This window comes from Anas acuta, chromosome 15 (assembly GCF_963932015.1).
Source record: "Anas acuta chromosome 15, bAnaAcu1.1, whole genome shotgun sequence".
NCBI lineage: Eukaryota > Metazoa > Chordata > Aves > Anseriformes > Anatidae > Anas > Anas acuta.
In genome coordinates this window covers 3,746,611-3,763,062 of record NC_088993.1, presented here as the reverse complement: position 1 = coordinate 3,763,062, position 16,452 = coordinate 3,746,611, and the positions used below count along the sequence as shown (strand labels likewise).

Below are 16,452 nucleotides of genomic sequence, written 5' to 3'. Positions count from 1 at the left end.
CTCTGTATTTTGGGGGAGATCATCAAGGCTTTATACACCAGCAGTAGGAGAGACCTTTTTTTCCCCAGGTATAACTGAGACATGTCTTCTCATAGTATTCTTATTTGCACTAGCATTTCTGTACCTCTTTTGTTGTTGTTGTTTGTTTTTGTCAATTTCACTTAAATAATTTAAAAATATTTTTAAAATGTGAAGGTAATTAAAACTAATAACTCCATAATATTTTTTCAACACGCATATGCCTATTTACTTTCATGTAAGTTTTATTTTAACCTCATTTAAATGAAGAGGACAACTAAAGGCGTAAAAAAATCCCAATGTGAATAACAAGGACAGATTATGACCTTCTTATTTATTTATTATTATTTAATTATTATTATCTTGTTTATTATTATTTATTAATTTGTTTATTAACTTTTTTCCAAAGCTGTTTCTCAACATTGCAGGGAGGTGGGATTCCATGCAATTTATACCTGTTCTGGACACAGGGACATCTTGTGGGAATTTACAAAAGTTTGAAATACTGAAGACACAATGTAGGCTTTGTGGTTAAAACATACCAATTTCCTAAATAATCAGGCTCCTGCAGTGCAGGTTACACTGTCCAGGATTGCCCTTCACTAGGATACATCAGGAAGCATCAAACAGCTCTGTGTAGCAGAGGTGTTTGCTGATCTTACTACAGCAACTGCCTCTGCAAACATAACGAAAAGTGCAAAACTGTCAGCTAACATAATTTTCTCCAAAGTTTTGTTGCAACGCTTTGCTAAAAAGAGAAAAAAATATTGTTTTTTCTTTATGATATGTTCTTGCTTCAATTAAAATAAAAATAAAAGCATTTTGAAAAATTACTACCTTCATTTGTCTTCTAAAAATAGAAATAGTACTCTGCTTCAGTCAAAAAGTCCATAATGGTTCAACTTGATAAACAACCGATTTTTGCTTTTTTAACTTTTTCTTTTGGAGTACCTTATTTTTATTTTTCTGTCCTGCTTCCTGGAAATTATGTACTGTTGCTTGGGATTGTGTTCTAAGAAAACCATTTCTGTTGAACATACAGAAGGGCTTGGCTTTCAGTGTGACTTGGGATTTTGCTGTGGAATAGAACAACAGAACACAATTACTGCCCAGGTTCTCTTACTTTAAAAAATAATAAGTAAATAAAAAAAAAATCAGGAAACTAAGAACAACTATATAGTTATTGTAAAATGCTGGCATATCAAAAGCCAAGAATTCACCTTTTATATAGTCAGTGTTGGATATATACTCTTTCAAATGTCAACTACAAGTCTGAATGATTAAATTTGTAGTTGACTAAAAAAAAAAAAGTTGACTATAGTTAGAAAACTATATTTTATATAATAATACAGGTGTTTGTGCCTGTGGGTATATACGTATATACAGTGTGTGTCCCTTTTTTTGTTTAGGATTAACATTGCAATTTTGCTGCTTTGAAAGAAATTGGCAACTGCTTAAAAAAGCATAATTAAATACTTGAGTAGAGAAGTAATCTGATTTTAAAGAAGTAAGGTGTAGAACGATTTCACAGAACATAAAAAAGACAATAGATATCATCAATACTAGAACATGATGGCCATATTACAATCAATATTCCTTCATTCTCTCTACTTTAAACAATATTGGTTCAAGGAGTCAATGTGGCCCACTGAATATATGTCCCCATAACACTACATAATTTGGATTGTTGATGTAAAATATTACTTTTTCATTTAATATAATACACTCAATATCTGTCTTGTTCTCCCTATAATCTGGTCAGTCTGTCAGTTATTCAATATATGACATAACAAGTATAGAAATCCACCATTCAGTGTGACCAATGAGTATGTTAATAAACCAGCCCTCTCCCCAGCGACCTACAACTGAAAAGCTTGTTCAGTTTTTACAGTCAGCCCTACCAGAAAAATAAATAGTATGAACCCTCCCTGCCCAGCAAAAGACACACAACTCAAACCAGAAAGACTTTGTGGAAACACACAGCAAAAAAACAAAACAAAACAAAACAAACAAATAAAAGACAAGAAAGAGAGACAAGATATAAGGCTATCCACTGTAGCATACCATATGCTCTAAAAAATCAAGACTTGTCTCTCTGAGGACAAACAAGCTGACAAACATCTCAAACTTACTGACTTCTTTTGTTATACCACTGACTCTAAAATCACCTTCCATGTCACCCATTACTGCAATTTAAAATAGATTGCAAAAAATAGCAGTGTATTTTTAAGACATTGTCAGAACGACCGTTTAAAAAAAAAAAAAAGGATACTAACCCTAATACCAATACCATACTAATATAAATATATATCAAGAAAGGTAAAAAAATTGAAAAGTTGTGTAGTGCTCAGTGGTGCTTATCCCCCTTTTTTTTTTTTTTTTTTTTTTTTTTCCTAAGATGACCTCTCAAATTCATCCAGAATTTGTATGGGCTCTCTGTGTGTTTTCAAAAGGAGCATAACTCAGGTTTAACTCTTACTTATGATACCCTACAAATACATACTAATCACGGAGCTCTGAACTATACAGTATTGACATATTACAGTCATTAAGCCAAGTGGTTTACAGGACATATTTTGACTGCTGATGTATTTCAACAATCCTTGCAAGAAAACTTAGGTAGTTTTGATAGGTAAATCTCTCACTCTCTTAATAAAATTGATGAAGCTCGAGTCCTTTGGAATATGTAAATACATTATCTTAAGCTCATCAGACATGAAAACAACAGCAGAAAAGGAAACACAGGTCTTCTAAATGGCATTCCATCAATAGCAGAGACAAGAGACATAATTAAAAGCTTTTTTTTTTTTTTTTTTTTTACTATTTCTTAAAGATGTTTAAAAAACCAAACAAACAGAAAAAAAAACACACACACACACACACCTGAGTTAACTTAACCATCATTATGTTTCAAAGCAAAGTGCTGCAAATGTTCTTTATTCTCATTATCAAAGGACCATATTATTAGCAATTAGTATTTTAAGAGGATAACAGCACAGTGAAAGGGTATGTCACTTTAAGCAGGAATCATTTTCAGTACTTGAATCATGAATCATGACTTCAGTACTCAGTCATTCTTATTTTTTGATAGTGACCATGCTTATCAAACAACAAACCGGAGTTCTGTCTTATCTTAAGGAAGCTACTATTTTGGGGAAAGCTCCTAGAAAAGTATAACAAAAAACACCAGCAAGTAGTTGTGCTACATTAGCAAATATGACTGAAATTGCATTTTATCTCAGTGAACCTTTTTCTGCCTGCAATAATTCCAAATTAGATGAAAATTTAAATGAGATCACACCCCTACAATCAACTCTCCTCTCTCCCCACCCCCCAAAAAAAAAAAAAAAGTTTGGTGGAACAATTTAAAAACCTTTTATTCTTTATACTTCTTTAGTTCTTTATTTTTTTATTTTTGTTTGTACCTAAAATATCTCATGTTACTCTTTATGGAACTACAGGGAATGCAGGCCATAAGATTGTGAGTAAGACTACTCGAATACTATGTCCATGTGTAATACAGACCAGGAACCAGAAATAAAATGACTTACTAATCTCACCTACCTGTATTTTACCATACACCTACACAGATGATGACATATATAGCTCACTACACGAATCTCTGTAGAAGTTAAAGGATCAATTTTGAGTCACTTGACTTGCATGTCTGATGCAGCATGAGCTATGTAAATTTTAACAAAAGGATGACTAATTAACACGCATCAGATTAATCCACCTCTATTCTAGCATATTCCAGCTTTTCCTCTTTAAGCTGTTTTCCCTTTAAAAAATAAATGTATAAGATTGGGTAGTTCCAGATTACTCTTCCAGGTAAAATGTACACACATTGTTTGTGAATGCAATCAAGAGATTATCAGAAGGAAAAGAAAATAAGCAAGATTGTCATTAATGATCAGAACTAGCTGCCCATTTTGCAGAAATGCTATGAATTACTCCATAGCTTTCTGGTAACAAGACAAGACAGCATTGACTCGTAGAACAGGTTTAAATACCTGCTCTTTTCACTGATTCAGTGTGGGATAAGGTAGAGGTCAAAAACACTGGTACTTTTGCTAACCACCACATAACTTCTGCTTTGCTATCACCATAGAAAATTATTTCAGTAAGTGCTCAAAAATAACATCTCCTTCACAAATCACTTCCAACCTGATCCTCTTGTCTTCTCCAGTTGTTTTGTTTCCCCTCAGCTCAAACTGATTAAAAAATCAGCATCTGTCACTGACTTACGGTTTACCTTCCTTAGTAAATCAGAGGAATATTATACACAAATATCATCAAAGAATGTTAATACCACGATGATGAGCTTCAAAAAGTTTCTTTGCAAAGTTTTTGAAAAATAAAGATGAATTAAGGCACTGAATGAAGACAAAAAGAAAGCTCATCATTGTAGGATTATGGTTATTTAAGCCATAAGTCCATAAATGGATTTTCTTTTGTTTTCCCTCTTTCCATCTACCTGGCAAATTTAATTTCATACTTAAAACATTTTTGGCTACATGTCACAGCTTATTTCCTTTCTGGCATTAAAGACAAGACAAAAATTCCTTTTATCTCCTTGAAAATCAGAGTAGTAGTAGTAGGGTCCTGTCCTTCACATATTCCAGAGCAGAGAAGGAACTCAGGCAGCATATAATGCATCCTGATAATAAGTGTATGTGGAAGAAGCTGTTAATTAGAGCAACAACTAGGTCACTTAAAATTTCAGATCAGGGAAGTTAATCACACCATTTACCATTAGACCTTATTAGTATTCACAGGAACATTTATAAACCCCCTTAACATTAGAGCTTAAAAGTGTTCTATGCCCACCGCAGAGTGTTCATGAAGTATTGCTGCAGAAGGACCAAGTGCATTACTTTATACACCAAAATCATGCATGCAAATACAGACACAGAAGTTCAATTTAAACAATTATATTAAGTTCATAATGAAAAATAATTTCATAGTTGAAAGGAAGGTTGGGTAAAACTTAGCAAGGTTTAAATTAGTCTATAAATTTAAACAATGTCCTTATGTTATAATAAAAATTATAATCCCAAGTTATAGTCAAAACAATACAGAAGGTTCAGTAAAAGCAGTAGATAGATTTCTGGAAGCTGTCACTATGCTTTTTTGTACCTTTATGAACTACGGCTTACTTCCACCTAAGGCTGGCATCCTAGTTCTCTTCACAGCCTTGAATAAGATCTATTGTTCATGTTTCAAAAAGTCTGGTTTTAGCCCTAGTTATGACAACAAAAGCATTTTTAAATTATTTTGAGCAAGATGTGAGGTGTGTGTCTTTAGAGGTCATTTATAATGCATCAGAATGACAATTACATTAAGCTCCACACAGCAACTCATAAAAAAGTAAGTGGCAGTAGGGAAGAGTCAGAGAAGAGAATAGGGTATATCTGTCAAAGAAGGGATTTATAATTCAGGATTGGAGAACAGAAAACAGAACCAGGCGGACTGAACAGTATCATTACTTTCTTTAAAAGTCATATTGACAAACAGCAGGGGAGTTGGACAGAATGATACTGAGGGGCCAAATTCCCTTTAGAGACACATTTATTAGTTTTTAGTACAACTTGATTTAAATGAAACCAGAAGAGAAAGCAAAAAGATAAGAAATTACAGAATGATATAAAAAAGATTTATGAACATTGCAGGCATTACACAGTAAATCAAATCATTTCCAAGGAAGGAAAATCTTCAAAAATGGCAGAAATGCTTTTTCAAATTTTGTTTTAAATCAGACGAAGATATGCCAAAGTCAACACATTATATATCCAAATTGAAAAAAAAAAAAAAAAAAAGTAAAAATGAACAAACAAAAAACCCCCGCTGTGTTATTGATAAAATTCCTATAGCTTTCCACTGCAGCCAATGTACAGATTTTATAAATTCTCATGTAAGCCATTCAGATATAAACCTTAAAGCCTAGCTGGGAATAGTGGCAGGTTGGCAACGTAAATAAGTTACCTGCTTATGGTCTATGTCATTTTCAAAGCTTGAAACAAAAAGGGTTAAAGTAACATACTTGCTTAATTATCAGAATTGCCATTCACTGCTAATATAATATAAAATGGTGAGAGACTCCAATACGAGTAACCGTTTCATTATGTTAAACGCTTTATTCCAGAACAGTGAGTCTCTTCTTTGCCGTTAGAAGTCAGTAAACAAATAAGAGGTGAGAAACATTATGTGAGTAAATGATTATGGTAACACTTGGATATTGCTCTCTATAACTACACATTATCTAATTATTTATTTGCACTATTTTGCTTTAGCCAACACTTTCCTAAAGTGCCTTCCTTTTGGACCTTCTTCTGTGGACTTAGGAATGACCTGGAAGTCACAAAAGGAGAGTGTCAGAGACACTGTCACCCTTGATGTAGCAAGGAAGGAGGTGCAAGATATCAAGGTAATCTAGTTTTACCTCAGTTTACAAACACAGATGTTGGCCTTTTGTTGTTTTAACCCTGTTCTCTTGTTATATTCCAATTCTTTCAGTCAGACTCAAACAGTATTTTGTTGTGAAGAGACCCTCTCACCCACAAACCCCAGGTCACAAATGCCAAAAGAAAATGCTGCGGGCCTGAAAAATCTAACTCAGACAATTACACATTTCCTTAACGTTTCTTTGATAGCACTGACTACTTGGGAAACAAGCCTTGAAGTGAGAGAATGGTCAAGTGACAGCTCAAGAGTGCCAAATACAGAGAACCTGGCACCAGAGGGCTCTTAGCACGACTGAAGAAGGGCCAAGGTGCCAGCACTGAACTATCACTAACACAGGCCCTCCCCACACAGCATACTGAAATTTCACTGGGGCCTTTTGTAGATGAGCTGCTGTGAACTAGGCTGATTCTGGGCAAAGTTTGGGTGTCTGAAAACCATGCAGTAAAAGGAACGGCTCTACCATGCTTGGCCCTGTAATTGCTGCTCCCGCCATTGTGTGAGGCCTCTCGGAGGCTATGCTTTTTATGCTGCGGCCACAACCCCTGGCTCTGTGGGGTGGTGTGCTGCTTTCACCGCTTTCCAGCTTCAGCAAGAGTTGGTGTCTTCTACACTAATAACTGTATTTAATGTAAAAGTAACATCACAGATGCAGTGGAAGGAGATGTACCTAATCTTAGTAGGTTAGCAATGTATTTTTTCCTTAATTCTTCGCGTGTCATGAAGAGGCACATTTTGATATGACATAAAGACATTTTAAGTAAGCACTGAGCAGATTGTTAGTAATGTGTAACACTGGAATAGACAGATACATTAAACTCTTACTGCATCTCATTATTCATTAATTAGAAAAAGCACATATTTACTTGAACAAAGAGTTGGAGGGCTTCTCCCATTATATTTCCAAGTGCTTTTCTTCTTCATTGAAAGAAGAAAACTTAATAAAAAAAAAAAAATAAAACATTCTTTGTTCCTGTGGCACCCCTACTTCAAGAAAAGACTGTCCTTCACGTACTACAGCAATATCTTTATTTTAACAGCTGCTCTGTTGAGACATGACTATTGATAAAACAAAACCTCCTCACTCCAGCTTCACTACAATAGCAATTCAGTCACAGATTAGCAAGAAAGAAATCAAGAACAGTATGTGATGAATTATTCTTGCATAACTTGTTTACCAAAAATCATATTGCAAATATGGTTAAGACCAGGTGAAGCATTTACATATATTGACGAAATGAATATAGTGAACTAGAGTACACTCATTATACTTGTAGGTCATGAAGGCATTGCTGGTGCTTAGTAAATTGCAAACAAGAAAAAATACCATTTCTCTTTTCAAAAATATTTTTTTCTTAAACACAAACACTTAAAGTATACTTCCTTCAGGCCTGCCACCCCCTCTCAAATTGAACATGGGATTTCAAGAAAATACCCATCATATAAATATAGTTCAACTAAGCAATGATGACCCAACTAAGCAATTCCTAGACTACACAAAAGCTTTTTTTTTTTTTTCCTCCAAAAAACTTTTATGTCTTTCCAAACAAACATTAGAATCAATCAGTTGCACAAGTATACTCATCTGTAGAGATACATAACATATTTGGAATTTAAATGGAGCAGGGTCTGAAAACTCCTTAGAACAGTCACTGTGATTTAGGAACGGGGGAAAAGCAAAGATCCACAAGATGGATTCAGGAACTCCATCTGGTTTACAGCTTATATGCAACCAATACACACACTGAGATACTCCAGTTCCCTCATATTCTTAGAATTAATTTCTATCGGAAAGCACTACTTAAACAAGCCAAAGGACAGAGTCTACTTGTTTGGAACAGTCTTGTAGTGGAGGAAGTCTGTGGAATATGGTGACTTTTAGATCTATTTACTACCTAGTCTAATTAAACTATTGAAGAACACCCTGTATCTATTGTAACTCTTTTATATTGAGATATTTACAATATTCACCAACAGGCAAGAAATAAGCTGAGTAACTATGTTCATCTCTTAAATTATAATAATAAAGAAGCAGTCCATCTCATGGTCAACAGCAGAAACTAGATTCTGCTTAATGTTTTAAATTAAAAGAACATTTTGGAAGTCACTGCACTTACCCTTTGTTGGTCTTTTTCACAACTCATCTGTTGCTTTGAACTCTAAAAGAGGAAAGAAGATAAACAACTTTGAAAGCATAGTATTCTTGCAGCAACAAAGCTGCTGGGTCTACACAGCTGACATGAATAAATGCTAGAAACACAGAAATGACTCTTAACACAATATATAATTGTGGATCTGGACAGAATCATCACCGCAGAAAAGGCATTATTTTTTTCACTTGCTATTTTGATTTACAAAGGTTAAAAGTAGATTAACACCAGAACCCACCACAAGTCTGAAATACAAATGTTTTTGAAGCTTAAGTACATTAATACTTTTAAAGGTCTCATTGAGAGTTCAGCTCAGGGAAAAGCTTTAATTTTTTTCCTGTATTTTATATTAAGTCTTTGTTATATTTCTGAATATCCCCCTACTAAGATACTGTTACATGTTCACAGCACACTTTAAGATATAAAGATATAACATTTCAAGAACAGATTAAATGAACTCCTGTGACAACATCTAGTTCTAATCTAGTACAAAAACAGCTGAAGAAGATTTGGTTCCAACGCTGCTGTATTTATGTGCTGCTAGGTCTACAAGAAACACTCTCAGAGTGGGAGAGTTGGTTGCTGAGCAAGACCTTGCTACCAATTAACATCAGATACGAGGCATCAGTTTGTGAGGTGACCACTCTGCCGAAAGGAAGACGCTCCTCTAGAAAAGAGCACTTCGGCAGCACTGAAGTAGCCAGTTCCTAGCTTTCTTCCCAGCTCCCTGACTTCTAAAGCAACCTGCCATGGCAACCTCTTGGGCAAAACTTCAAGAGGCTTGCTCAAAAAGGCATTCAGTTGTTGAGCTGCCAATCTGGTGAGAGGTTTTTGTTTGTTTGTTTGTTGCTGTTAAAATCATTTTGAAATACATTAATCATTGTTACTGTCATAAACTTTGGAAATGTAATCACTGTCATTTCTGTAAATAATACACACAGCAAACATAATTCACAAAACAAGAAATTAGATGCTGTATTTTTCTCTGGATAGTTTCAGATGTTCAGAGTACACTTTCTACTACTTTTCAGTTACAGAAGTTAAAACATGAAACTACACCCATTTGTGTGAGGCATTTTTTATACTGTCATGATGGCAAAAAGGGGGATTTCTCAGGCAAAGTAAAGTTACTTACAAAAGAGTAAAACTGCCAGCTACTTTTTTCAACAGAAAAATGAGTCCTGGTAAATAAATTACAAGGTAAACCTTCTCTCTATATAGCAGAAGTATTTCAATGAAGTCCCTGTACCAAACCACAAATGTAACAGGAACAAATGTGCTTTTGGTATATTTCCTATAGTACTCTAGAAGGGGAAAAAGAGGTAAAGGAAATCAGCATAGGTCTATTTACAATCTTTCCCTAAAGAATAAAATTAAGTACAGCTAAAGTGTCCTGCAGACTAATGATCCCATTTTTCAAAGTTCATTCCTTCACCCCCTTTATAAATTACTTTAAAATTATATTAGATTGCATTATAAATGTGCTTACATTAAGTCTCAAGAATTAATTTTAGACCTGAATCTGCTCTAGATGCATCTATTCATGTTATACGAAAAAACTGAAATAAGCATACAAATAAGTTTGAAATGACTTTGGGAGGTTTGCATTTTGTTTTTACTGTTACTGTTTATGTTTTTTTTTCTCTGTGTATGCCTCCACATCAGAGATTTTTAACTCCTATGTTCACACAAACAAATCTCTTCAACTAGTTGAAATGTGAATAGTCATACTTTTATGATCATTAAAACAAGTTTAAAATCAAAGCCTTCTACAGCTGCACTCTTGTTTGACTGCTTGGGTTAACATAACACTACAGTTATCTTATTCAGCTTTGTCCTGAGCAGTTGTAACACAAGACAGAAACCACTTCTTTTATTTTCATAGACGGAAATGGGCACACAATAAAATCACAGAATACCCAGAGTTGGAAGGGACCCATGAGGATCATGATGTGCAACTCCTGGCACCACACAGGTCTACCTAAAAGTTTAGACCATGTGACTAAATGCACAGTCCAAATGCTTTTTAAATTCAGACAGGCTTGGTGCAGTGACTTGTTTGAAGTCATCTGCCAAACACAAGCACATAAGCCACACTTCAGGAACAGAACAAGATCCAGAATGATTTGTCTTTATAATATTTCAAATCTATTTTATTTTAAAATATTTTATAGTATTTGGCTCTGACATCACATGAGTTGCATAAATTTACAGGATTCTGTCTTCAGACTGGAAGGTGACAAAGGTGATTGAAAGTAAGGAAATATTTCTAGACAGAGACATGTAGGAAGACGAGAACACCAGCCTGGAAAAGAGATGCCTGGGAGTAGGTGTCTATAAAAACGTAAATAAAATGGAGATGAAAAACTAGAACGTCTGTTTCCTTTTCCAAAAAATAAAACTATTAAAAAAGATAAATACATGGCAACAAATGAAAATCCTACGTGTCAAGTTCATAAAAAAAATATATATATATTCTTCATACGATGTGGAAATAAAGAGACAGGTGCTGTAGATACAAAATACATATATCTATATTAAAGAAAACCTTACAGAAGCTTATTCAACACACACATAACACCTTTGACACACACAGTTTCTGAACTGCAAATCCTGGAGGCTGGAAGAAAATTCTGGAGGAGCTTGCTTTGTTCTCCTCATCCACTGGAATGCACAGCTAAAGATGGTATCTTGGACTGATAGATAGCCAGTCTGACGTTGAGAGCTGCTTTCATGTACACTAATAATATAAACATAAAAGCTTCCAATAACATTTGATTACTTTTTTTTGAGGGGGGAGGGAGAGGCGGAATTTGTGAAATGGAAGAAAGGCAACATTTGTGAAAAATAAAAACTGCATATCAAACTTCTGTACAGTGGACTAAGAATTAGTTATTGGCTATTTAAGCAGACAACAGTTTTAATTAATCACCTATACGTCTATCTACTGCTGTTGTTATGAATGTCTGAATCTTTAAACATCAAAGTGACTAATATCTGACACCACAGAGACCAGAATGGGAAGTATTATTTAGGACTGTGTCGTGGTTCCGCTCAAGTGGGCAGCCGAGCTCCACCACAGCCGCGCTCTCACTCCCCCTCCTCAAAGAGGAATGGGGAGAAAATATGATGAAAAGGGCTCAAAGGTTGAGATAAGGACGAGAAGATCACTCAGTAATTATTGTAATGGGCAAAACAGACTCAGCATAAGAAGATAGTAAGATTTATTGCTCATTACTAACAAGCTAGAGAAGTGAGAAACAAAGGAAAGAAACCAAAAGCACCTTCCCCCCCCATCCACCCTCTTCCACCTCCTCCCCCCGAGTGGTGCAGGGGAACGGGGGAATGGGGGTTATGGTCAGTCTACAGCACTTCTCTGCCGCTCCTTCTCGGTCACTCTCGTCCCCTGTGCTGTGGGGTCCCACCCACGGGATGCAGTCCTTGATGAACTGATCCGGCGTGGGCTTCCCACAGGCAGCAGCTCTTCCAGAACTCCTCCAGATATGGGTCCGTACCACGGGGTCCATCCCTCAGGAGAAAACTTCTCCAACCTGGCTCCCCTACGGGCAGCAGCTCCTGCCAGGTCACCTGCTCCTGCGTGGGCTCCTCTCCATGGGCCACAGGTCCGGCCTGGAATCTGCTCCGGCAGGGGTCTTCCACAGGCGGCAGCCTCCATCGGTGCAGGGCCACCTGCTCCACCGTGCTCTCCTCCATGGGCTGCAACGTGGAACCCTGCTCCACTGTGGTACTCCATGGGCTGCAGGGGGACATCCTGCTTCACCATGGTCCTCACCACAGGCTGCAGGGGACTTCTGCTCCGGCGCCTGGAGCACCTCTCCCCCTCCTTCTACACTGACCTTGGCACCTGCAAGGCTGTTTCTCACTCCCTTGACTTTCCCGGCTGCTGTGTGGCGCAGCGTTTTTTTTTCCCTGTCTTAAATATGCTCTCACAGAGGTGCAAAACAACATCGCTTATTGGCTCAGATCTGGAAAACAATGGGGCCCTTCCCAAACATGGGGCGGCTTCTAGATCTTTCTCACAGAAACCACCCCTATGGCTCCCTGCTACCAAAACCTTGTCACGTAAACCCACTACAGACTGAAATGAACTATTTAGGAACAGTGGGAGAATACAATAAAGAGGCAGGGAAGACTGAATAAGATCAAATATGAGTAAGTCAGGATAGGGAGACTGCATCCAACTGCTACACCACATTTGCCAGGAAAATAAATAGAACAAAAATATCCTTTATTATTATTTTTAAAGAGCTTTTGTCGGAATGTGAGAGTTGTATTTTAAAATATATTTTGATTCATCCATGGTGTTCTGTGGTTCTGTGGTATCACCATATGTATGGTGTTCTGCTTTCTAAAAGAGATGGAGGTGATATGTGGGAGACACAGATGGTGGCAATTTCCTTTGCTCAAATTTCAGCAAATGATCGATTCCATACCATTTCATCCATTACAGAATACATTTCAGTGATGGTCTGTTCAGAGCGTGAACTTCCATAAAGACAGCTTCCTTGTTACACAGCCTTCATACTGTAAACCTTCCAGAACAAAAGCAGCAAGGCTAAATTATAATGCATTATTGGGATGAAATGAGAAAAAAAAAATGAAATAAACCAAGCTTACCTTAATGAAAAAAAAATAATAATCCTGGTTTACAATGATGCCATCTATCTATCTGTCTACCTGTCTGTCTATGTATTTATCAATGCAAGTTTATTAAAATAGACCTGATATACCTGGGAAAGGCACATTTGGGCACAAGCAGATTTCTGTGCAACTAACCACATTTGCATCTCCCACCCACCCTGAGTGCCAGTTTAAGAGAAACATCCTGGCAGTACAGAGCACTTCAGGGAAAACATAAATAATGCATTTACAATATGGAAACCTGTACAGGTAAACCAAAAGAACTGAAAGCCATAACATATTTAATTAATGATCAAGAGACCTTTCAATAAATCTTGAGTACATCCTGCAATTTTAAATACATAGCCTCTCAATCTTAAATTTACTTCATTGTATCTCTGAATTGTACCATACACAATGAACTATTTAGTTCATTTACTTCAAAACTGCATGAAGAACTGGTCAATATGTTGAGTGTCACTATGTCAAGTTCTCACATACTACAGTTTAGTGGAAGAATGCCCAAAATATTGATTCTCTTTAAAGGATTTCATCAAGGAAAAACTTTTAAATACCTTGAATAGTTCAAGAATGTTTTATAAGACTGTTATCTTATAAAAACACTCATGCTGTTAGGCACTTGCATTTTAAACAAAAATGACCTTTTGGAAATCATCTGCAACCTGGTGTGATTCTCTTTTGAGTCCATGGACGTGAATAGAATGTTTTTAGAATCGAGATCTCTTTTAATGTGTTTATCGGTCATCCATTCCTCATAAGAACATGCAAAACCAGACTTTACTGGACCACTGCATCACTGCATGTAGTTGGTTTCCCTGTGTGGTTTCAGGCACTTCCAGGACATCAGATGCAAACATACATTTATATATATAGACAGATGATCATGACAGCCTGTCCAAATCAAATCTTATAATTATTACTGTTAATATAATGCCATGCATCAATTTAATTAGTGGTTGTCACCATATACGGAAACACTACCAATACTTAAACCACCACACATAGTAGAACGTAAACCCCTAGAAGAACTTGATACAGGACACCTCTGTGGATGCAATGGCCAGATGAAGAGAGCAACAGTAGTGCTCCAGTTGCTGAGCAATACCAACAGTCAAGCTGTGGAGTTTCTTTTGCTTCCATGTTTTTTATTTGTTTTTTAATGTTATTGCAAAGACAAGATTTAAGTTTGGGGTCAAAAAGAGTGAAGGTGATAGGGTTATTTATAGAAAGACTCCTCCTATAATATAATCAGAAATAAAAATATTTTTTGTTACAGTGCAACATTCCAATATACTTCTTTTGCATTTATAACTGTTTAACTAAAATTCAAAATACTTTAAGGATTGAGATCATTTGAAATGGAACACAGTTCCAGGGACTGAAAAATAACTAGTGAACATCTGAAATCTTTTATATTTTAGATATTTTACCATAAACAAACATTTATGGTAAACGGATTTAGCTCAATTTCTGACAAAGTGTATAACAAAGCCATCCTGATCCCAGTGACCAGTCACACTAGAGTTACATAGCCGTGGTTTTCAGTGCAGCACAAGAGGCCTACTCTAAGAGTAGTTCCAGGAAAGCCCCTACCACATTTTTGTCTTTCTTCCTCCACCTCAAACCAAACAATGAAAATGTAATTACCTGCATTGCAAAAATATGGCAGTTTTCATTAAGAAAGGATAGTTAAAAGTCATTACCTATATATGAACTGTAGAGCATGAGAGTCTTATGTGAGACTTGGTGCTGATCCCAGTCAGTGGTTTTACCACAATGTAGCTGCATAATTAGTAATCGTTTATTTATCAGCTTTAAGGTTGCATATTTCTTCTCATACATACATAAATTAAATAACGGAAAAAGCCACAGATTAATCACTAGTTATATTTCACTGGATACTGAGACAGACATTCATATTATTTCATATTATTTACAAAATCCATCTATCAGTGTTTTCTCTCATTAGATGCTCATCTGACTGTAGAAGTCTTCTCTTAAAAAATAAATGCCAGTTTTCTTTTCTTGATGTACTTTACAAAATGCTGTGCTACACAAGGAAATATACCACACACTGCCATCTGGTGTTTTTAATGTAGAAACAATCACTTTCTTTGCATTGTTTTATTACACATTAGCTGGATTTTTTATCATTTTATTGCCCTACCAAATTTAGAAGAAATAGGGTTTCAAGAGAACCACAATTTCTCCAAAGAGCTTTCATTTGGAGATAGTATGGACTTGTGCATAAATGTATAAATATGTTGCGTATTAATTCAAAATGGCTTCTCAGTACTTCATGTGAAAACCCAAAACACAAATGATGTCTATCTCCAGACACAATGTCTATCTCCAGAGCTCATAGTTCTATGAAGTAGTGCCTGAGGTACTCAGATGCAGTAATATAAAATACTAGTAAATGCATAAACACATAGGATAATTTAAACTGGAAGTGAGGTTTTTGGAGCCTTTGGTAGTGACTTATAACACCAACAAGAAGCTTTCAAACACCACTGTTTCTTTTTCCAGGAGGAACTGGAGCCATCATCCTCTTCCATGAAGAGCTTACATTTTCTTTGACTCCTGAAGACCCCAAATGTTGAAGAGTCTGACAAGCTGCTGCAGTGCTAAAAACTATAAGCCGTAGCCTTTTTGTACACACTGTTTCTAATACAAATGGGTAAAAAGTGTATGTGTCTAGGCATATGCAAATTTTTCCAGAACACAGAGCTCTGGGTTTCTCTTGGCTAGGTATGTGCCTTTGCATGCACAGAATTTTAATTTCACAGGGTTTTATTGCAACCATCAGTTACTGTGCTACAGCAGTAGCTAGAGGGACTGATTTATTCTCAAATGCCCTTGGCTTGGTATTGTATACCGACTAGTGCTGCTGTTATAAATATATCTTGGTGAAGAAATGTCTACAGCTCTGTGCGTAATACTAAGCACAGTTAAGGTTTCAAGTGTCACATACAAGAGGGTTTATTTCTGCTGGAAGAAACAGGCAATTATTATGGCCCATTGAGCTCAGATTAAGCATTTTCATCAAAAAAAAAAAAGGGGGGGGGGGGAGAGAGCCTCATGCTACAATCTTTGTAATGCTATAAATGCAAATGGGAACTATCTCATCTTCCATTAAAAAAATTATGCTTCTTCACTT

The 16,452-nt window shown here is 36.1% G+C and overlaps 1 protein-coding gene across 30 annotated transcripts in view; it reads right to left on the bottom strand.

Moving 5' to 3' along the window:
- Positions 1 to 16,452, bottom strand: part of RBFOX1 (RNA binding fox-1 homolog 1) — an 881,332-nt gene that overhangs the window by 414,449 nt on the left and 450,431 nt on the right. For 24 of the 30 annotated variants that reach the window (XM_068698951.1, XM_068698956.1, XM_068698945.1 and 21 more), the window contains one exon: positions 8,598 to 8,639. The exons of 4 other annotated variants lie outside the window; for them this stretch is intronic. In XM_068698951.1, the coding sequence (XP_068555052.1) occupies positions 8,598 to 8,639 (42 nt within the window). Of the gene's footprint in view, positions 1 to 8,597; positions 8,640 to 16,452 lie in introns of those variants that run through there. 2 more of the 30 variants (XM_068698968.1, XM_068698962.1) reach the window with 2 other exon arrangements.